Source organism: Podarcis cretensis (assembly GCF_951804945.1).
Source record: "Podarcis cretensis genome assembly, chromosome: 8".
In the NCBI taxonomy this organism is placed as follows: domain Eukaryota; kingdom Metazoa; phylum Chordata; class Lepidosauria; order Squamata; family Lacertidae; genus Podarcis; species Podarcis cretensis.
The window spans coordinates 34965923-34989595 of record NC_137177.1 but is presented as its reverse complement, the minus strand read 5'-3'; the positions used below and the strand labels follow the sequence as shown (position 1 = coordinate 34989595).

The following is a 23673-nucleotide window of genomic DNA, read 5'->3' as shown; positions in this document are numbered from 1 at the left end:
GAGCTGGGCGCCAGGATGCGGCTCCCGCCGGCCCCGATCCCCTTGCTCTTCCCCATGCTGCTGCTGCTGTTGCTGCTGCTGGCGGGAGAGCCCTGGGCCCGCCGGGCGTCGAGCCGCGCCGCCGCCTCCTGCCCGCAGCAGCAGCAGCCGCCCCAGCAGCGCCGGCTCAGCGGGCGAGAGCGGCGCGAGATGCAGCGCGAAATCCTGGCCCTGCTGGGCCTGCCGGGCAGACCCCGGCCCCGGACGCGACCCGCCCCGACGGGCACCAAAGCCTCCGCCCGGCAGCAGCAGCAGCGGCAGCCGCCCTCGGCCGCGCCGCTCTTCATGCTCGACCTGTATCGCGCGATGGCAAGCCAGGACGACGGGGACGACGGGGACGACGAGGGCAGCCCCTGGACGCCGAGCTGGGCGAGGAGTCCCCCGCGGAGCCGGGCCACCGACGGCGCCGACACCGTCATGAGCTTCGTCAACCTGGGTGAGTGAGCAAGCGAGCCGGGAGGCCCTGCCTGCGCAGCTCCGACGGCGCTGCTCTCGAGGAACCTGGCATGGGAGAGCGGCCGCCCTCCGACGCCAGGGGCTGAGATCCGAGCGGTGGGCGAGGCCGGGGTGGGTACAGGGTGGTCTGCAGCCGGGGACTACCGTGCGGACCAGTAATAATAACAAAACCCCTGAATTCGGCTACTAGCATGGAGAAATAAGGTTTTGTTTGTGTCAGGACGACTGGCTCTTCTTGGGTGCTTCTGAATTCCTGGGCAGAGGTAGCCCGTTTTCTGAATTACAGTACAGTACAGTAGGGAAATGAACTATTATTTTGTTCCTGGATCCAGCTGAGTTACCTTCGGGTTCTAGTCAAAAAAGCAAGTAGATCCTAGAAGCCGGAAGTCTGCCCATCCTTGGCCTCGTCTAGGGTGTGCAAAGGGCCAGGTGGAATTCAAGGTCTGCAGATTTTAGGCTGTGCAAGTGGCAAACAGAGAATGAAGTAAATTTGCACCTTTTGGGAATGTGCATAGGATTGCAATCTTGGTGGTACGGTGGAGCCCCACAAAATGTCATGACACTTCATTCCCAGACCGACTTTGGGGAGGAAGCCGTTTGTTGAAAGGGATGGATCCATGGGGTGGGAAAGCCCTTCACCCCAAGCAAGGCAGTACACCCAGCAGTCTCTCCACCAGACCTGCGTGGGGCAGGAGGGAGACTGACAGTGGCAACAAATCTCACCCTGAGAAAAGAAAGCAGACAGGGCAGCAAGGTGTTTTCAGGGGGTCCTAGAGGAAACTTAAGCTACTCACTGAGCACTGGGGTGAGGGAAAGCACCAAATAAAGGAAGCAAACCTCCCTTCACATGATTCAGGTACCACCTTCCAAATGTGGGGCCAGCAGGAATCACCTACTTCCAACAAATCTTGCAGAAAAAATTGGGGGAGGGGGAAAACGCACACGTCACCCTCCATTGGCAAGAAGAGCAGGGCAGAAATGTGATCATTAACAACAACAGCAACAACACCCTTGCTGTCCCAAGTTGGAATAATACAGTAAATGAAAGAAGCCCCCCACAGGCAGAGTTGGCCAACTTGAACAAAATATTGGGGGAGACAGGTAAGCCCCCCAACATAATCACATGATGTGGTGTATTCACACCCTTTGAATGGCAATACCCATCAACTTTTGGGTGGGTGTCCTGGCCCCCTCAGATATTTTATTGGAGAGGTGAAGACCCCATAGCCCCTGGGAGTTGGCTCCTATGAGTATCAGAATTTCAAGCACGGGGGGCAGAGATAGAGAGACTGCATGCATTTTTATACAAGCTGAAGGCTTCAGGAACTTCCCTACCACTTGATGGCATATCATTGTTTTGGCTTTATTTTGGGGAGGCATATCAGTCTGGGTGGCAGAATTCCAACCTGTCTGTACTTTGAGGATTATAGGACTAGTCCAGATTCACAATCCATCTTAGGGTATAATGTTCTCTGGCTGTTTGCAGCCTGGGGGGTGGGGGGCAAACAGCTGGTCCTTGAAGGACCACTGTGCAGTCCATTCAGGAGCCAAAGGGGTCCTGTGGCCACCCTGTGCTACATCTTAGTACAGTACATTCAAATGATTCTCTCCCTCCAATTCCCTGTGTATAGACTAGCCTGGTGCTTTTTGCCGTTGTTTTCTGCATTCTGTTTTTTTATGGGGATGTTGAAGCATGCAGCCACATCAGGACCAGCATCCTGATAAGCTTGATGACTTAACTGTGCTGATTGCGCCCTGACCTGCCCTCATGCACATGTTGCCCCTCTGTAACTTGCAGGTGGTGGTTTTTAGCAGTGAGTGACTGGTGGAGCCTGGGTGGGGTGTTCTCATGGTGAAATGTAGCACAACTGCCTTTTATCACAACTAGGAAGAGCAATGTGGCCAAGCCAGAATGTGTTGGATGGAGAGCAGGGGACTCAAGGGCTTCTTTGCCACCTACTGCCAAGCATCCCTCTTGATGGGGGTCACTGCTCCATCAGCACTCGAGGGCAAGAGGAAGGAAAGTGGGGTGGATCAAGCATTGAGAGCCAAGGTGGGGCTTCCCCTCTGGCTGGACCGGGCTCGCAGCCTTGTGACACTTGGAGCAAAGATTCCAAGGAGTCCCATTCCAGGTGGCAAGCAAAGAGGCACTGGAATCCTGTTGAGCCAGTTCTTGTGCCTCTGAACTGCTGACTTACTGAAACTTGGTTGTGTGAGCAGTATATGAAGCGGCTGTTCCTTAACCTGCATCCCTCATGTGATACTTCAATTTTGAGCTGGCCCTCTCCTGAGGGTACGCGGTAGGTAACAATTCAAGAACCGGTATGAAATAGATGCAATCAGATTGAAATGTCTAAGTTGGCCTGAAGGAAGCAGCCTTGAATGGCTTCTTTCCCTCCCAACCCTGTCCCATTAATTTATGTGAGACACAATCCTCCCCACATTCATTGTCCAGCAGCACAGTCAATCCTGGGGCAAATCTGTGGGTGCTTCCAGGTGGGCCTTTATTCTGGGATGGGGGGTCCCTGCTCATGCAAGCTTTTTTGCAGCACCCACATGAGGTGGTTGTTATTAAAATGCCAGCTTGCATTACTGCCCTATTTAAACCATTCAGCATTGCATGTGAATGCTGCCCATAAAGGTAAAGGTAAAGGTACCCCTGCCCGTACGGGCCAGTCTTGACAGACTCTGGGGTTGTGCGCCCATCTCACTTAAGAGGCCAGGGGCCAGCGCTGTCCGGAGACGTGGCCAGCGTGACATCGCTGCTCTGGCCAGAGCCAGAGCCAGAGCCAGAGCCGCACACGGAAACGCCGTTTACCTTCCCGCTGGTAAGCGGTCCCTATTTATCTACTTGCACCCGGAGGTGCTTTCGAACTGCTAGGTTGGCAGGCGCTGGGACCGAGCAGCGGGAGCGCACCCCGCCGCAGGGATTCGAACCGCCGACCTTTCGATCGGGAAGCCCTAGGTGCTGAGACTTTAACCCACAGCGCCACTTGCGTATGCTGCCCATAGTATTGGTTAAAGTGGCACAATCCTGGTCTAGCTTTGCCTATTCTGCTCCTGCTCTTGCCAAGCAGTGAGAAAAATAGGGTAATGATTAAAAGGCCCGCCTTGGGTGGCAGAACACAGGCTCTGATCCAGCTCTGGTCTTGCATTTGCACATATTAGCATTCCAAATACGGGAAGTGGGGGTTACACATTAGCATTCCAGATACTGGAAGTGGGGGGTACATATTAGCATTCCAGATACGGGAAGTGGGGAGTACTTCTCTTCCTTCTCACTGCACCCCACAGCGGGAATCCCGCCCTGTAGCTGGTGCCAAATCCCCCAAGCAATACTAGGAAGCTAATTAAAGCACATATCCTAATTAGCTTTGAAGTGTGTGGGAAGAATCCACATAAGAGGCAGGTGACATTTGTAACTGTGGGAAAGGTTGATGGGGAAACATTGATGTGCCTTTCTGTGGGTTCTGGCAAAAAAAAGGAGGGGAAGGAAGACAATGAGCCCTTTTAAATGTTTTTGGACTACAACACCCATCATTTCTGGCCAGTTGCCAAGCTGGCTAGGGCTGATGGGAGTTGTAGTCCAGCAAGATGGAGGGCTGCCTACCCCTGTTTTAATGGGAGGGAGGTGGTGCAAGCTCCCAGAAGTGAGAGGTCTATTATGAAGGGGCTCTTGCGCTCATAAAGACTATTGTATGGAGGAGTTAGCCCAAATGCACGAAGGTGCTTGCTTTGTGTGCAGAATGCACAAGAGGCACCAGCTTAGGCCTCCGGAGGGAAATCTGCATAAATGGCTTAGAAGAGGAGTCCCGCTCCCATCTGCCCCACCAAGCTCAGTTTTTCCTCAGCCAGCCTCCACCTGCCTACCTTCACACTTGCAACCTCTCCAGGTTTGTGGCACTGCCTGCCATGTCTCAGTGTTGCTCTTGCACAACTAAGGAAGGGAGAAAGAAGGGGACAAAAGTAGAGTCAGTTGGTTCTGCCTGTTGTTGGCTCTAGCACCATCTACTGTTGACCTCCCTGTCTTCCACTTTACCAGTTGCAGTGGGCACTAGCTGCCACTGCTAGCGAGCATGACCATGTTGCCAACCCCTGACTTGGAAGCTTGCTGTGCATTTCCCCATGGAAAGCAGGGCAGCTTTGTGCCTACCTGCCTTTATAGTCCACCTACTGTATTGACGAGAACCCGCTCGCCATCCGTAAATAATCAGTCTCACACCAAAATGGGTTGTAGAAATCTGGCCGCAGCTCTGCTCTAGAAGCTGCTGTAGCACAGCCTTTATTGTGTGTCCACGAAAAGATACAAATTCAAGGAGAGAGCTTTTCCTCAGTCAGCAGATAAAAGACAATACAATACATTAGTCTCATGTTCTCACACCAGACCACGTATTTGATCAGGCTATGCTACGTAGACCAATCATCGGGCAGCATGAGCTCTTCACGCGTTGATCATGCTCCAAGCAATGCTTTCTGCTATAAAATCATCCTTGCGATAATAAACTTTTGCCCATGCTCTTATGGACAAATGACCATATTCCCACATCCCCTCTTTTCTTATTTATTTTATAAGAGGGAACCTTAAGCAGAATCATATATCTCATTACCTAAGCGCCTATATTTTGCAACATAAATTCCTCTTGTAACCCCTGTGGTGGGTCTAGGTCGATACCACCATGCAGTACATTGGGCAACCAGAGAGGGCAAACATTGAATACAGCAGCACAACACAATAAATCCTACAACAAGCAAAATTACAATTAGCAAAATTTTTCTTAACCATGTTCTATTAGGCAACCAAGAAGAAAGCCATTCCCATGGATCAAAACCTTCGGGTGGGTTCAAAGGATTATGAGCTATCATTTGTTCCATATGATCAGTAATAGCAGAGATATTACTCAATTGATCAGATATATACATACAACAATGAAAATGAATCAAGGCACAAACTCCATCTTAGGAAGCAAGGATTACATAAAAAATTTTAAGCGCTACATCTCTTATTTCTGACATTTATTTCAAAATTATTTTTCTCAGCAGCCAACTGGCACTAGCCAAGCATATCCCGCTTGCTGTAACTAAAAGATTGCAACAAGGTAGAGAACAGAGCCCATTGTCTTCTCAGGCCCTGCTAAAGAACCGCATTGCAACTTGCTTTCTGTCCGGGAACCATGCCAAAGCACAAGAATGAAACAACTGGAACACATTGAAATCCCCTCACCCCCTGTCCTGCCAAGAGTCCACAATAGTTCCAAGACAGCTTTCTGTACATGCTCAGGGGAACACACCATGGGGCAGGACTCCTGAGGGAGGAGAAAAGAAGAAGAGATCTGGGGGGTAAAATCCAAGCGATGCCAATATAACGAGGGCATCCTTCAAAGCCAGGCTCAGTTCCCAAACAAGAAGCAGCAAAACTGTCATGATATTTGGTGGTTGAAGTAGCGTCCCAGGGAAAAGGGGGGCCAATGTGGCAGAGACGAAGATGGCCTTTCAACATGCCAGGAAACACTGGAACAGCTGTAGAAGGTGACTCCATCCAGGGCACGTCAATGTGGCGATGTCTCCAGCTGCAGGGCGGGTTGAGGTCAGAAGGCAGATTCCCACAGGCAGACAGCGTAAAATACGGTTGCAAGGCGCTGGTGTCTCCTTGGGCGAAGACGAAGTGAAGTTCAGCAGGCGTAAAATCCCCTCTGCCAAATACCCAGGGTGGCCAGTGTGAGATCTAAGATGTGCTTCATAAAATTGACAAGTCCTGGCCTGTATCAAAGATGGGGCACTTTGTGCTGGGGTGACATTGCTGTGCGATAGATCTGCACTGTGCATGAAAATGACCCACTTCGCCACATCCAAAACAGGTTTTATCCTTGGCAGGATTTTGGGACACAATGGAAGTCAGAGCCATTGCTAAAAGGCGAGCTTTATGCGTCTCAGTGCCTACTGACTGGCAGGCTTTAAGCATATCTGCAATGGCTATATTGGGAGTTGTCATCAAAGGGCGTAGTGCATACTTACAGTCCTCATTCGCATTATCAAACGCAAGCTGGCGAACAATCACTTCTTGGGCTGCTATGTCTTGAACTTGCCGCTTAAGGGTGTTATACAAGCGATCGACAAATTGTCCAGAAGGCTCTGTAGGATCCTGTCTGACGCTGCCCCAACGGCCATCTCGCTCATTTTTGTCATCAGGTACAGAAGACAAAAGGGACGCAGGTGGCGCTGTGGGTTAAAGCCTCAGCGCCTAGGACTTGCCGATCGAAAGGTCGGCGGTTCGAATCCCTGCGGTGGGGTGCGCTCCCGCTGCTCGGTCCCAGCGCCTGCCAACCTAGCAGTTCGAAAGCACCTCCGGGTGCAAGTAGATAAATAGGGACCGCTTACCAGCGGGAAGGTAAACGGCGTTTCCGTGTGTGGCTCTGGCTCGCCAGAGCAGCGATGTCACGCTGGCCACGTGACCCGGAAGTGTCTCCGGACAGCGCTGGCCCTTGGCCTCTTAAGTGAGATGGGCGCACAACCCCAGAGTCTGTCAAGACTGGCCCGTACGGGCAGGGGTACCTTTACCTTTACCTTACAGAAGACAAAGCTTCCTTTATGAATCTCAAATCAAACTGTTCGTGCCGGGCTGGGCCTCCCCCCGGGGTGGCAGGAGCAATCACAGGAAAGAGATTAGGAGTTGTAGAATCAAAGGCCAGCGACGGAGCAGCGGCGCGAAGGGCCTCTTGAAGTGGGGTGGAAGCGGTGCCAGATGCCTTGGGCAGAGGAGGTGGGGGCTTTGGAGGGACATAAACTGGAGGATTCGAAGAAGGCAACGTGGGATGCAGAGGCAAAGGAGGAGCCAAAAGGACAGGTGAAACAGGCAATGAGGCAGCCAGGAGGATATTTGCAGGAGTTAAGCTCGACATAGCTTTGTAGACTTTACACCAGGCATGCAAAACTTTGACATCAATTTTAGGATGGTTCTGGAAAATTTGCCCTATTTCTTTCCAGTCTTTTAAATTCAAAGTGCCATTTTGAGGATACCAGGGGCAGTGGGTGTCCAGAGCTAATATAAGCGCTTTGAGGTCGGCATCCTGGACAACAAGGTTGTTACTGGCCAGGAGGAATTTAAGTTCATCAAAAAATTTCTTCTGTGGTGCAGAAAGAGACAGCCCCATGATAGTGAGAGTAGGGATCCACAAAGGATGAAAAGGAGCGAAACAAGGGGGCACTCACCAGGGATCCTAGGAAGGATGAATGGCGCCTGAAACCCGTGCCGGGCGTGGTGGGTGCTGAGAGAACCGTAGCATCGTGAAGTCCAAAATCAGTCGAAGTCCGAAAGAGACTGCCCCACAAAGGCAGAAGGACAGGGAGCACTCACTGGGATCCGAAGCGGATGAAAAGGGTGTGGTGAGCGCTGGACGATGAGAAACAACGTGGAATCCGAAGGTAGTCACACGGGGCACCAAATGACGAGAACCCGCTCGCCATCCGTAAATAATCAGTCTCACACCAAAATGGGTTGTAGAAATCTGGCCGCAGCTCTGCTCTAGAAGCTGCTGTAGCACAGCCTTTATTGTGTGTCCACGAAAAGATACAAATTCAAGGAGAGAGCTTTTCCTCAGTCAGCAGATAAAAGACAATACAATACATTAGTCTCATGTTCTCACACCAGACCACGCATTTGATCAGGCTATGCTACGTAGACCAATCATCGGGCAGCATGAGCTCTTCACGCGTTGATCATGCTCCAAGCAATGCTTTCTGCTATAAAATCATCCTTGCGATAATAAACTTTTGCCCATGCTCTTATGGACAAATGACCATATTCCCACACTGTATAGTCTACTGGTGCACCTGGAGCGTTCAGAGCCTCAGCCGCTACCTGGATATATCCAGGTGCAGACTGCAACCTAACTGTGAACTTCGTCTTCAAAAGGAGCACAACCCAATCCCAATCGCCAGTTTGTCACCTGTCTTCCCCAGATTAAGTCTCACTTTGTTAGCCCAACACTTCAAGATCTCCACAGCTTCCTGTGAAAAGTACCTTTGGGAGACCTTGGATGACTGGAATTTGTCGTGTAAGATGAATTGCATTTAAAGAAAAAAACCCCAAAACCCTCAAACTCTACTACAGTGGTGCCTCGCAAGACGAAATTAATTCGTTCCGCAAGTCTTTTCGTCTTGCGAGTTTTTCGTCTTGCGAAGCAAGCCCATAGGGAAATTCGTCTTGCGAAGCCGCTAAAAAATCGGAAAACCCTTTCGTCTTGCGGGTTTTTCGTTTAGCGAGGCATTCATCTTGCGGGGCACCACTGTATTCATCATTTAGCAAAAAGGAAGGCACATCTACCCTTTTGCCAAGTTTGTGAGGTGATGCAGGTTTGTAGCAGTTTCTGAGACAACACAGGTTCAAGTCTTCCCACCAACTGGTGTTCCTTTGGCTATCAACACAGTGGCTTGTTCATCTGGGCAGAGTGCACAGAGGGCTGTAGCTCACTCCAGCAGTACCAGCAGCATTGCACTTTCATCGTGCAAAAGGTCCCAGGTTCATTCCCCAATGGCATCCAGGTGGGGTTGGGAATGTCCCCTTTCTGAAACTCTTGAGAGCTGCTGCCAGTCAGTGTAGGCAATATGCCTGACTTGGTATAAGGCAGCTTCCAGTGTTTGGGAAGGGAATAAAACCACCCTCTTACCCGAGACCATTAATGAGATTGGTTCCCTGCTCATATATCACTTGCTGGTTTTTAGGGTTTGGAGTGCTTCGGGAACAAATTGGTTGCTTCCCAACAGGCTCCTGCCAAAAGGTTTTAACACACCGCAATTTCACACTCAACGTGCTCTGGAAACGTGGGTTAATTTTCTTGATAACCATAATTAGTGGGTTTTATCTCTTCATGGCTTACAAACCAGCTATGCTCACCATTGAATGTTGCGGGGGGTGGGGGGATGGGGAGCAAATTCTGATCACGGACTAGCAAAATATGTTAGCATAAACTTTAGTAACTAGGAAATAGAACCAACTTCAGCCTCATTTTGTTTGGCATAATTTGTTCCTGGTTTTTAAACATTCCAGAATTCTTGGAAGGGAAGGGGCCATAGAGAAAAGGATTGAAGAAGGAAGGAGAAAGACACAGATATATTTTGGAGTTCTTTCATAGACACGAAACTTGCCCTTTCTTTTGTTTGGTGAAAGGCATTGTATATCTTGTGGTGCTGACGGCGTTTCAAAACAAAAATGTTAATAATTCTATACTACACCTCATTTCCATTGTTACACAACACCACTTAAATAGGCTCAGGTTTTTTTGTTGAGCAGATTCAAAGGGAAAAAAATACGCCGACATCAGACATTACCCGTTCTAATGAATTTCTCTATCTTTCATACTGCCTTTTATGTATGGTACTAATAAAAGATGCCAGTCTGTCCACGCCTGTTCAGTGCAGAGCGAGTTCATCTTTGGTAGCCTCCCAACAAGGAAACATATGGGAGGCCTCTTGCACCAGAGAAATTCTGAGGACGTTTTAAATTTAGGATTCTCGCTAGCCGCCCTGATTTCCAGCGGAAAGGGCAGCTGCATTGCGCTCCCTGCCTCAACCGCAAGAGCTTTGGACCAAATGCCAAGAGGAAACTGAGGTTGTCTTCTGGGAGTCGCTCGCTGTCCATGGCGACTATTTTTGGGCAACGCAGAAAGCTTGGGGGAGCCACCCAGTTTAATGGCTTGCTTATGTCCTAGGAATGATGGAGCTGGGCCTGCTGCATGGGCCTTGCCTGGGCTCTTGGCAGTCTTGCCAATAAAGTCTTTGGGCACAATCTTGGGAATTTCACCTGCACAAGCACCCCCTCCATCCAGAAAAGAGTGGGAGTTTGCATCTGCTTCCTCGTGGCTGAATTTTGCAATTGGATAATCAGTGGTTGCTTCTGCTGCCATTGTGGGTGGAGCTGCAGCTGCCAATAATCTTCCTTCTGTCAAAGCAGTGCTGTTGCCTCCATAGCTCAGCAGAGTTGTAATTTGAAAACAGCAGCAGACTCTTAAAAGGCCAGCGAGACTGCCTAAAAACTGTGGCTATTTCCCCAACTTCCAGGAATTTAATATCAATCTATCTAAATGGATATTAATGTTTAGTGCTCTTTCTCTAGAAAAAGAGGTGCCGAAACTCATCATGAACGCTTCTCTTGTTCTCTTATAAAGGCAATGGTGCCCACCTAAGAGGTGCCGGAACTGAGTTCCAGTAAGTTCTGGCTCGAAAAAAGTCCTGTTAGTGTTCTGTATTATATATTTAATATATAATATCCAAAATATATCTGTTTCTCAGAGAGCAGCACAAGAAAAGAGCAGTGGCATGCAGTCCTGGCATCAGCACCTGGGCTAGTTTGGGCATTCCTGGACAGGTGCTGCTCACTGTAGTGTGTGGGGGGGGCAGATAGGCATGTACGCAGTTACAGGTGCTTGGGTTTTTTGGGGTTTTTTTGTTCTTTAAAGTACAGTATCCTTTCCTACAACAAAATGATGCTTATTCCCAAGTAAATGTCTTTAGCACCAGGCCACTCTACTTTATTGAAGCAAGCTCTACTTTATTCCTCTAGCCATTGTGGTGCTATGATTTAAATGACTTTACAATGCAAATCTGCTCATACTCAATAGTTTTTCTTCTTTAAAAAAAATCGGGGCCGACGAATTTTTCTTCTTGTTGTTTTTCTTTTTGCTTTGATGTACCAGGAAGGTAGAAGCAATTGTTCTGTGGTGTTTGTGTGTGTGTGTTAACAGTGTGATTTTCAACTGAAGTAACATGCAGGGTCGGTTAAAGCCATTAAGTCCAAATTCACCTATTTGTACCACTGGCTGAACCCTTCCTCCTTGCAGGGTCCAAACTCCTGCCAAGCTATTCTACAGCTTCCCCCCCCCCACCAGTGGAAGACTTTGGGCTCTCAAATTTAGCAGCACCCTGTGCAATGCTAAAATTCGGGGGGGGGCTCACGCTTCGTTCTACATCTTGTTGGGGTGCCATCGGCACCCAGTGTGTTCAAACCAGTTGTCCTATCCTAAAACCACCTCTGCCCCCACCCCCCTAGTTGTAGGAATACAGGAAGTTGCCTTAGACAGTGTCAGACCAATGGTCCATTGAGCACAGTATTCTCTACGCTGTCTGGCAATGACTCTCACGGATTTCAGGAATGAGGGTTCCCCAGCCCTACCTGGAGACAGGCCTTCTCAGAGGTCCAGAGGGACCCAGGCCGCTTCTGAGGCACCAGCCATAATAAAAATGGAAAACTACAACACACAAATAAAGTACATAGAAAAAAGAATGAGACATAATCTGAATGTTTCTAACATTTAACAGATGCTTTCCTAGCCTTTTTCTGTGCACATGCACTAACTACTGAGGGGGGAATCTAGCTTTCATGTAGTAGTGCTGCTGATATTAAGCCCATTCAAACACTTTTGCCCCATAGCTGAATGGGGATCGTTGTTTACCTGCTTCAACATGTTGAAACATTTTGGCCTGATGTACAAAGAAACAACTTGTGAAAGTTATCCAATGCTAAAAGCTTAACAAGCTGCTGGACTGGAGCCCCGCTTTGAGATTAAACCTCTCTCCAACTCCAGTTGAACCTGGGGACTTTTGCTCTGCCCCTGAGCTGCAGTGCTGCTTATCCGGCTCATCTCCCCGCTCAGTAGTTGGAACCCTTGAACAATTAAGCCTTTGAGGGAGGTCTGGACTTCGGCATGCAATTTTAAGGTTCACATTTCACAGAGGGCTGGCATTTTCTTCACTCAGCAGGGACAGGGCGGAAGCTCCCAAGTATGACAGTGATGGCCTCCCTAGTTCTTTATCCTGGCATTTGGAGGCAGGCTGCCTCACACCATGGAGACCCCAGGCAGCTTTCGTAGTCTTCCAGTTTATGAATTTGTGGTGCACTTGGGTCATTTTGGACTCTGGTTTATTGCAGCCTCCCCCTTTAGATGGTCCTGCATATTACTTCATAGTGTGGCAAGCCAGTGCTTCTGCTTTTGAGGCCACAAGTATCCACCACCACGTCTTGTGGCTGTGAATTCTGCATTATCCCTCTGTTGTTTCCACCCCACCCCCTGCCACTGCCAAGATTCCCTTGTGGCAGGCTGCTCCTTCCTCCCCCCCCCCCCCCATTTTCTGACTGTTGCAATGGCAAGGAGTGGTACCAGACTATATTTGAAATAAACGGTGAACAGCCCAGAACAAAGTAGTGCAGCTTTTGAATTAAACCCACCTGCTGCCTCATCCTTTAAAGTTAAGAGGGCTCCACCTCAGAGTCTCCCAGGCAGGCAGCTGCCAGTTGGGGTGGGAAGCCAGGCCCGATGTCTACAGCAGGTGCTGTTTCTGCTCCTGGTTCTTTCAAAGCCTGAGGCTGGCTAGAGTGACTTCTCTCATACCGACAGCTGAAGGGTCTCCTGGGAAAGCATAGTGGGTGTTTGGCAAGCTGGCAGGCAACATGGTTGCCTCTCAGAGACAGTGTAATTGCTGACTGGTGGTCTTCAGCTGCGCTTCAGCTGGATTTGGTCTGGCCTCTTGTTTTTGCACATAAGGCAGCGGAACAAACCTCAGTGCAGATAGCAGAGGATTATGGTTGCACTGATTAAGTGGGAAAAGATTCTTCCTACCCACAAGAGAGAAAACTCTGCCCATATTCTCCACATAATGGCACACAGGAAGCTTTTTTTTCAAATGCCAATACTGGCAACTCCTAACTTCCTTGGGATCCAGGCCTCGAAGGAAGCCGAGAAGAATTTTAAATTTCTGGAGACCAGCATGAAGAACGAGGGAGGATGGGAAGTCAGAGGCAGCCACTGTGGTGTCCTCCAGACCTTGTTGGACTCTCAACACCCATCAGCCCTGGCCAGCTTGGCCAGTGGTCAGAGATGAGGGAAGCTGGGTTGCCAAGAACATCTGGAGGGCACCACGTTGGCATTCCCTAAGCTAAGGAGGCGCGTTCAGCTGTCTGGGTTTTTTCCTGTACCACGTATGGAATTTTTGATGCTTGTTTTTTTTGTTTGTTTAGATTAATAAGGGTGAGCTGGAAAGCATGTGGGAAATGTGTGGTAAGAGGTTGGAAGCCAAAGGAATGGTATTCAGTGGTCTAGTGCTGGGGGCGTCCCAGCGCTGCTATGAGAAGAAACCATGCAGGAAATAAACTGAGCTGTGGAATGATAGAAAACTTGCTTAACCTGTGTCATGAATATCCCTAGGGCCACTGGCCAAAGACATTTTGCTGTTTATGGGCGAGGGGCAAGATGGTGCCTCCTCACCTGCCACCACTGGCAATGGGATCCTTAACCGCAGGGGTAGTGGTGTGGGACATCACATCCTCCACTGTCTTCAACTGAGGAGGCACAGAGCAAGCCCATCCACTTTCCACACTTCAGCATCTGTCACCTGAGGCGACTGCCCCATTCTGCCTTATGACAGGGTTGACCCTGAATATTGGAAAGCTAGAAAGGCCCTTTACAGGAAGAGAAGTTCAGGTCAAGAAGCCTCTTCTTTTCTATGTCTGCTCTTGGGAAGATGGGCAGCTCATCATGGGGGGGCCAGATACATCTTTGTGTATGTACCTCAAAGTACCTGTTAAGTCGCAGGGGGGGAGCGAGAGAGATGGTTTCTGCCCATGAAAGTCTGGTTGTGTAAGCAGCTTATATAAGGCTGGGGGGCTGAAGTGTTCCACACTCTCCCTTCCAGACAAAGTATTGCATTCGGCTTATTTTTTTGGCATGGATTCTGATAGATAGAGTTCTTTCTGCATCTCATTCAAATATATTTTAAGACTTCAGATTCTTTATGTGGTTCGGTGTGCCAGAATTTCCTTTTAATTTAGTGTCCGAAAAAGGCACATGGACCACTCTGAGGCAGCAGGGACTAGTATAATTACAGTGGAGGTGTAATTTATAGAATAAAATGACACACACACACACACACACACACACGGCTGAAGCTAAAAATACTGGCAGGGGTGTAAAAGACATCCTGTGTGCAGACCTGCAGAGATTTTTTTATGGGCCATACTGGAAGATGTAGAAAATAAATATACTGGAATTATCTGCAGAAATGGAAAAGGTGCTGGAAGGGATGGAGTTTTGTTTGCATTTTAATGAGAAACTACCTAGTTTGCACTTCTCAAACCTATATATGAACTAAAATACAATTAGCTTTCAAAATTAATACTTGGTCAGGAGCTGATGCTGTTGTGGAGAAGCTTTTAGTTCAAATCTACCCTTAGCTATGAAACCCTGGTTTTGGGCCAGGCTCCTCACAGGGCTGTTGTGAGGACAAAAAAAGGGTGCTGCCCTTGGAGATACAGTGGGGCACAAATATGAGATGATATTAAAAGCACACTTAAATAGAGCTGCTGAGAGGGGGAGTTTCCACTGAGAAATCAGTGCCTATCTGCTCCCCACCCTGCATTCCCCAATTGCACTGCAGACAATGGTGGGGCACAGAGCAAAGCCACCCGGGGATCTCTTAAGAGGTGGGCCATCATTGGGGAGGAGCAGGTAGTCCTTTAGATACCCTGAAATCAATCTATATGGGGCAGCCTTCCCCAGCCTGGTGCCCTCAAGGTATTTTGAACTACAACTTAAGGTTACCAGATGTCCCCGTTTCCCATGGACAGTCTCCAGATTTACAAATCAGTCCCCTGACAAAATCCATCTATTGGAAGTTGAAAAGTGTCCCCGGATTCATTGAAAAAAATCTGGTAACCTTACTACAACTCCCATCAGCCTCAGCATTCTACAGTTGTGCTGGTTGGGGCTGGTGGGTGTTGCCTGGAACATCTGTAGGGTACCAGGTATAGGACTTTAAAGGTGACAGCCAGCTGTTAGAGTGGGCTTGGAACCAAACTGAGAGCCGATTTAGATGACAAAGGAGTCACATACTCTGAGTAGCAAGCTCCTGTCAGCATCCCGAGAGCTCCATTCTGCATCAAACATTAAAAAAACCACCCACGTTATTAGGCCAACCAAAATATCACAGAAAGAGCAGGCAATCTTTTGAATTATTCAGAGCTCAACATCAGGCCAGATAGTAAACAAAGCAAGTGGGGGAGAACATCTTAGCTGATGGTAACAAAAGAATTTGTTTTCTTTAGCATCCAGCCTAATGAAGAGCTGTGGGGAACTTGAAACTAGGTGTAGTCCTAATATAGATCTGAGTTTTTTGTCTGGACCAACACGGCTAACCATTTTTCTTTTTGTTCTGTGCCAGCTGCAGCTTCTGAACATTCTTCAAAGGCAGCCCCACCTAGGGCGCAGTGTGGTAGTCCAGCCCATGAGAGCCCGGCTGTGCCCAGGCTCAAACTGAACCATGATGAAAGCCTGTGGATGCTCCCACTCGCCACCCCCAATCTCAAAACAGGACAGTAAAAATGTGTGTGCGCTTGAGCAACACGAGAGTGCTACTGTGCTCAAATCCTGCTTGCAGATTTCCCCACAGGCATCTGGTTGACCATTGCAAGAACAGAATGCCAATCTAGATCTTGGCTTGATCCAGCTGCAGGCTCTTCTTATGTTCTCATTGAAACACCCTCAGCACTCCCAAAATGTTTTGGCTGCTTCCTTTGCCTGTGGTGAGTTCTGCCTCCTCCTCCTCCTCTCCTTCAGTGGCAGCAGAGTTGCCCATCCCTCTTTGCCAGGCCCAGACCTCTGGCCAGGAAGAGCGCTGTGTCCGCATCCGCCCAGGGTCGGGCACCCTGCCAGAGTCGCCTTTATTTTCTTTAAAAACAAAATGAGGAGTTTGTGGTGAACCCAGTAGCTGGAAGGAATGACTTTTAAAAGACAGAGATGCATAATTAAAATCTCAGCATTCTGTTTGGGAGAAGGGCCCTCCGTCGCTCACTCCCCTTATGTAAACATCCAGCCTGACATGATGATCAGAGTTAACAAAAGAGAGTGGGAAATATGAAGCAAACACAAAAGCAATTAACATGCCAAATAACATCAAGCTGTGTTTTCTGTAGCCTCAAACTATTTTGATTTCATTATTAAAGGACACGGTCCTAGGACTTTCCATCTAGCATGGTTTTATTAGCAAATGATTTAGAGAAAGATAGCAATGGCTAGAAGCTAGGAATTGGTGCCGAGTACACAGCATCAGGGTTTTGGTGCTGCCAGAGCATGGACCTGTCTCTCCTGTGCCTCAGTAGTACCACACAAGGGCCTCTCTGCCATGCTGGAATGGCTTCAGAGTTACCTTATCAGAAAACTATAAGTCATATCCAATTTACTGCATTTTAAAAGCCATCTATCCACCTCAAAACATATGCAGGTACAAACAGCATTGGAAGTGGGTTTGCATGTAGCTGCTCCAATATCATCATGAGCATAAATCATCAGTGTCCAATGCAAAGGATGCCTACAGGGGTCTCAAAATTTCCATTTGTAAAGGCAGGGCTAGGTGGGATGTCCTTGGTCACCAGATGGATTAACCTTCTGCTGCAGGTGTCAGTGTAGGCTCTGTTCTCCCTCTCAATGTTCCTTGGTTGTCTTTCAAAGCATCCAGTGTCTTAGGTTGGTGACTTTTGCTGGCTGCTTCCAGATGGGTGTTTATTGTGGGATGGGTGCATCGTGCATGCCATCTTTTTGCAGCACCCACATGGCATGGTTGGCATCAAAATGTCAGCCCATAATCCAGATATCCCCTTTCCATGGAAAAGTCAAAGAGTTTTTAAAAGCCTGTTGCCAAGGTTCTGTTTGGGACATAACAATGGCCCATTTGCAAATTAAGCCTGCATGGAGACGCCCAGAGTGTTTCAGAGCAGCAGCAAGTGATTATCAGGATCCCCCAGTGTAGATGAATAATTGTCATCATCAAGCATCCCTGAAAGGCAGTCCAGAGAGAGAGAGAGAGAGAGAGAGAGAGAGAGAACGTGCGCAAGCGCTCACACACACACAAACACACGTTCATTTGTTTGTTTGTTTGTTCTTCTCTTTCACCTTCCAACCATGAGAAGCTTATGGGGTATGGCCCTCCCCCAGGCTTGGTTTCCTTGAGGAAAGCAGCCACTGGAGGCTTAGGGTGTTTTGTAATATTTGTGGTTATTTACAAAGGCACAGATGGGATATAGATGGAGACACAGCTTAAACTCTCCAACAACAGACAGCCAAAGTCCACTAGGACCCATGTACCTACGGAACCGCCTGTCCTGGTCTGCCCCACAAATGACAACATTTTGGAAGTCCCAGGTTGCAAGGTGGTTAGATTGGTCTCAACTAGGACCAGGGCCTTTTCAGTACTGGCCCTGACTTGGTGGAACGCTCTGTCACAAGAGACTAGGGCCCTGAGGGACTTGACATCTTTCCACAGGGCCTGCAAGACAGAGCTGTTCCACCTGGCCGTTGGTTTGGACTCAGTCTGACCCTTATGTTTCCCTCTCCTTATGGTTTTGATTTATGGGCTACTTTTAAAATGAGGCTGCATTTTAGATTGCATTTTAACCTGTATTTTAAATTGGGGGTTTCCCCCCCTGTTAGGTTTTTTACTGTAATTTTACTGATATTAGCCGCCCTGAGCCCGGCTCTGGTCGGGGGGAGGGCAGAGTATAAATAAATTTTATTATTATTATTATTATTATTATTATTATTATTACTAGTAGTAGTAGTAGTAGTTCCACATCAGATAAATCAATGAAATAAAGTAGGAGGAGAATAGTGCTTGGGTGTACATTAAAAGATAAAAATATTTGCCTAACCAGTTTTATTGGGTCAAAGTGCATTGGGATGTGAAGATGTATGTTCTTAACCCTTTGCTTTTACAAACAAGCACATGATTGCTTTAAGTAATAAATCCCAGAGAAGTTATTGCCTAAGTTCTTCCCCTCACAACCCTCCATCCTGCCCTGGCAGTTGGTTAGGAAGAAGCATTTCTAGGAAAAGGGGTTCCCCTCCCCTTTCATTACAGAGTGCCTCAAAGCTAAATAACATCTCTATTAAACTCCCATAATCCTGTAAACAGATGGGAAAGAACATGTGGGTTTGGTTTAGGTTTGTTTTCAGTGTTTGCAAAGTACTAATGAACTTCATTTACAATCCCCAAGGTGAGAAATGTTCTCTGGGTGCCTGGCCTGCAGGCACCATTAGTGGCGTAACAGCATTTTTTGGAATGTGCAGGAGGCAGGTCTCAGCCTGAAAATAAAGGGCAGATTAAAGTAAAGAGTGCATCTGAGCACATGAAGGTTGCCTTTCCTTTTAATAATCATCATGAGCTACACACACAAACACACACACACCCCATGGGGTAAAGGTATCTAACCTTCTATTCTGGCTTGACCCCCCAGAACTTCTGTTTTTAGAAATTGCCCATGAGTGCAAAAACAGTGTTTTTACATGCTCCTGTGCTTTATAATATGGTCACATTCTTAGATGCAGGGGTGGTAGTCTGGGAGCACACAAAGCTTTTGAGACTGTTGTCTCCTCACCCCCTGAACAAATATAAAATTGAATCCATCCAACTATCACTGTGTTTGCTTGCTTTAATGCCACCCTTCAATTAAAAAGTCCCAGGGCAATTTATAGTAGGTTACAAAAAGGCAGCAAAATGACATTAAAACAGTGTTCCCAAGAGGAAAGGGCAGCACAGAAAACAATCAGAGCAGAGATGTTAAATGATCAGAGAGATCAGAAAGCCAGGAGAACTAAAAATGTAGTTGCCAAGTTCATAAAAATATGGCCAGCCCAATATGTTTTGCTGCCTGAGGCAAACAAGATACCTCCTCCTCCTCTGCCTGAGGCAGACAAGATGCTGAATCTTATTTCAACACTAGCTGTAAGGCAGAGACATCTATCTCATATGGCCAGCTTAGGGGTTGCCAGGTAAGCAGTGTGACGTATGCACAGGTGAGCCCTGTCCTCCAACATCTCCTTGCTTCTTGTTCATCACACTGCTTGGCCAGACAAATGCTGCAGAGGCAACACCCACATGTGCCGTGGAAACAAAGCAGCAATACATTCACGTACATGGGGCCAGCTGGAGAGTATGGCCTGTGCTGCCTGCCTCTCTGCCTGCTCACTTGGCCAGGGGCCTTTCCCAGCACTGCCATGTATGACATGGGAGCGGAAGATGACTAGGCCAGCTCAGCCAAGCCCATATCCCCACCAGGAGGACAACTCAAGAGGACTAGCTGGGATTCCTTGGGCATGGAGAAAGTGGGCGGAGAGAAGTTCTCCCTCTCCCAAAACGCTAGAGCTCGTGGCCATCCAGTGAATCTGAATGTTGGAAGATAAAAGAAAGGACTTCTTCATGCAGTACATGGTTAAACTGTTGAACTTGCTCCCACAGGAGGCAGTGATGGCCACCAACTTGGATGGCTTTAAAAGAGAATGGGACAAATTCACAGGGGAGAGGGCTATCAATAGCTATGCTCCGCATCAGCAGTCAAAGGTAGCAATGCTTCTGAATGCCAGTTCCTGGAAACTACAGGAATATACTCTTGCATTCAGGTTGTGCTTTGGGGCTTCCTGTTGGGTCATCTGATTGGTGCAAAGGACACCTTTTGGATGCCAGCAGAAGGCGGGAAACGCTTTGCTCAGGTGCCAGACCTGCTTCCCGGTTTGGGGGTTTCTGTCAGTGTAGCTGAGATGGCTAGAAAAATGGCAAAACAAGGAAAGGATAAAGTGTGTGTGTGTGGCTGGCTTAAGCAGACAGCTCCTAAACTTGAAGATGTTTGTCAGACTTGGAAATAAAAACAAACACAAGCAGTCCAACCCCCATCAAGTTCTCTCTGCCTCGGCTCCCTTAATTGGGAAGGGAAGTATTCCTTTGGAAACCGCAGCCCACCCTAACCTCTCCTGGCACCTCACAGACAGTCGAGCCCGTTTCACACACCAAAAAGGGGGGAGGAAAGCAGCTGTTTTCTCCCAGCTAACCGCCAGGCCTCTGCACTGCTACTTAACAACCACTAAATTCCAGGATGCTAAAGTGCCTCCCCCAACCTGCTGCTCTCCAGATGTTTATCTGGGGAGCATCAGGTTGGCGAAGGATGCCCTATGGAACGCTAGGGAGTGCAATTCTCTCCTAATTCTCCTGACCGCTGAACTGCTGTGAGCTGAAATCAAGAAAGGTACTGGGGGATCTTACTAGTGTGGCCTGAGAGACGGCTTTCAGAGGTTTTCTTTGAAAATAAAGTGGATCAATGGCATTTGTTCTTGTACATCCTTTGTTCCCCTTGCCAGGTTTTGAGAGCCAGTTTCATGGGCGTAGCCAAGGGGAGGGGAAGGGGGCATCTGCCCCCCTAAATCAATAAAAACCAATAAAAATACATAGCTAACTGAGGTTCTGCCCCCTCAAAAGGCCTGCCCCCCAACAAAAATCCTGGCTTCGCCCAGGGCCAGTTTTATTCTGTTACTCCTATAGCGTGTGTTATAGATTAAGAGCTTGCAACCAAAGGAGATTCTGCCATTATTTTATTTTATTTTATTTTATTGTTTTAATGCTGCATCTCTGCAGCTGTATCTATCTGTCTTTTACCATATGAGGACTGTGCTTCTAAGCCATGGAAGAATTGTGAGACATATTGATTAGTCAGGAGGGGAAATTCCCTGTGAAAAATGTGACCCATAACTTTATGATGCTTTACCTCCCTCCTTAGGAGGAGAACATGTGTTTTATGTTACATAGATTGACTCAGATCCATTGCCTTTGCCACCCCTCAACCTTCAGTCAACAAAGTTTTCAGAAGGCATTTTCTCCTGGCAGATTGGGTGTGTGCTAAACTTGAATGTATTTTAAACTCAGTAAATAGAGCCAGTGCTGTGTAGTGGTTAGAGTGTTGGGCTAGGACCTGGGAGAGGGAAGTGGAAAGCCCTACTTACCGTATTTTTTGCTCTATAAGACTCACTTTTTCTCTCCTAAAAAGTAAGGGGAAATGTGTGTGCGTCTTATGGAGCGAATGCAGGCTGCGCAACTATCCCAGAAGCCAGAACAGCAAGAGGGATTGCTGCTTTCACTGCGTAGCAATCCCTCTTGCTGTTCTGGCTTCTGAGATTCAGAATATTTGTTTTCTTGTTTTCCTCCTCCAAAAACTAGGTGCGTCTTGTGGTCTGGTGCATCTTATAGAGCGAAAAATACGGTACCTGTGAAGCTCACTGGGTGACCTTGGGCCAGTCACAGTCTCTCACCCTCACAGGGCTGTTGTGAGGATAAAGTGGGGATCCTGTTGTGAGGATAAAGTGGGGAGGGGAACAACCAACTTTAGCTCCTTTGTGGGAAGGTGAAATAGAAATGTAGTAAATAAATAAGATTTGAGTAATGTGGAGTGAAGGCTAAAGTGCATTCCAAGCATAGCAAAAGGACAGCATCAAACTGTGTAGTGAAAATTAATAAAATAAATAACCTCCATTTTTTTAGTTAAATGATATTTTATTTGGCTATTTTATTAAAATTTTACTGGTGTTTAGCATTCTGGTCTTTTAAATGATCATTGCATTGGTTTGTCTTTAAAAGTATACAACACTGTGATAACTATGGTGGCTTGCTTGGTGCCATCATATATCTTTAGGCATCATGCAAAAACATTCCCTTATAACCAAGCCTTTATCCTTTAGCTATCTGTGGCCTTTTAGAAGTGGGTGGGATATTTTTAATGTATTTCTTTCTGCTCTTTGTTTTAAGCTATCTACGTGGGGTTTTTTGTCTGTCCTCAGTTGTAAGTCACTTTGGGTTGCACTGGGCAAGTTAAAGCGACTTAATTCAGTAAACAACAACAATAGAGAATGTGGCTTAAAGATGTCCCAATAATCCATGTGTTGGGTGTGTGTGTGTGTGTGTGTGTGTGTGCGCGCGTGTGTGTAATCATGTCCCAATTCTTTCCAGTTGAACTAGATTGGGACATCTTCCACCAGAAGCCTTATTGGAAGGAATTCAGGTTCGACTTGACACAGATCCCAACAGGGGAGTCTGTAACAGCGGCTGAATTCCGAATTTACAAGATGCAAAGCTTCAGTTGGCATGTCAACAAAACCCTTCACGTCAGCATATATGAGATTGTCCAAGAACATTCTAACAGGTACAGTAAGAGCAAACCAACTTCTGACCCAGAACACACAACTACCATGGGGACTAATAACACTGTTCAACATTACAATCCCCTTGGAGCAGGAGTAGGGAACTGCTTGTAGCCCAAGGGCTGAATTAAAACCCAGCCAAAACATTTGCTGAGTACCAGGTAGGGTAAGGTATTTGTGGGTAAGGCATTTTTTTAAAAAAGCCAAGCCAAATCAAAGAACAAACATCCTCCCAAACACCAATTCCATTCAACCATACTTGCAAAAGTTTCATCATGAGCCTCACAGAACATATTGGAATTTAATGCAGTAGAAAACCACATATCCAATTGCAGACTCCCACCAAATAGCATTTCAGGCTCATAGCAGCATCCTTAGAGGTAGACACTTCCTCTTGCTTCCTGGATAAGAAGAGAGCAGCTCAGCAATTTTATGCCTTAGTCAAGTTGGGAAGCAGTTCTCAAGCCATGCCTTGCATGGCAGCATATGTGGAAAGTTGTAGAAAGTCTGGCTTTGCAAAAAAAAAAATTGCCCCAAAATTGCCACAGTAACTGGGATTGGCATAGGATGATGTCACATGTTGGTTGCCCCAAATGGCCTTGTGGGCTAAATGAGAAGGCCTGGTGAGCCTAACTAGACGCACAGGGCCAAACTCCCCCTCGGCTGCACTTACAGGCAGTATCCCACAGGAAGAACTCCTACATCATGTTTGATTGCAGGTAACAACTTTCTAGTGAGAGTCATACAGGAGACATTCCTTATGGGTTAGGAACATAGACAGCTGCCTTACTCAGTGCCAGATCATTGGTCCATCTAGCTCAGCAGCGACTTTCCAGGAGATGCTGGGAATTGAACCTGGGAACTTCTGCATGCAATGCAGATATTCTACCACTGAGCTATATTCCTTCCTCCAAATATATACAGTCATTTTTACAGAATAGGAAGTTCATTTACACCAAGTCAGATCATTGGTCCATCTCTCAGTAATGTCTACACTGACTGGCAGGTTTTCAGAAAGGTGACATTTCCACCCCTGCCGGGAGATGCCAGGGACTGAGCCTGGGACCTACTGCATGTAAAGCAGATGCTTGACCACTAAGCTACTGCCCTGCCCAGTATTCTCAGGTCATTCCAATTATTTTAAAATTTACACATACAGATCCCAGACTCAGAATGCAAAAAG

The 23673-nt window shown here is 47.6% G+C and overlaps 1 protein-coding gene and 1 long non-coding RNA gene across 2 annotated transcripts in view; one reads left to right on the top strand and one right to left on the bottom strand.

The window, feature by feature from the left end:
- The window catches only part of LOC307222966 (bone morphogenetic protein 8B-like), a 36118-nt gene continuing 12445 nt past the window's right edge, over nt 1-23673 (top strand). The window contains exons 1-2 of the mRNA XM_079988605.1: nt 1-475; nt 22300-22492. Of these exons, the coding sequence (XP_079844731.1) occupies nt 16-475; nt 22300-22492 (653 nt within the window). The 5' untranslated portion in view covers nt 1-15. The remainder of the gene's footprint in view (nt 476-22299; nt 22493-23673) is intronic.
- On the bottom strand, nt 18060-21638 carry LOC307222985. Its single transcript, XR_013841934.1, has 3 exons — nt 21556-21638; nt 19824-21294; nt 18060-19787 (listed from the first exon to the last, which is right to left on the bottom strand). It is a non-coding gene; the product is annotated as an uncharacterized lncRNA (long non-coding RNA).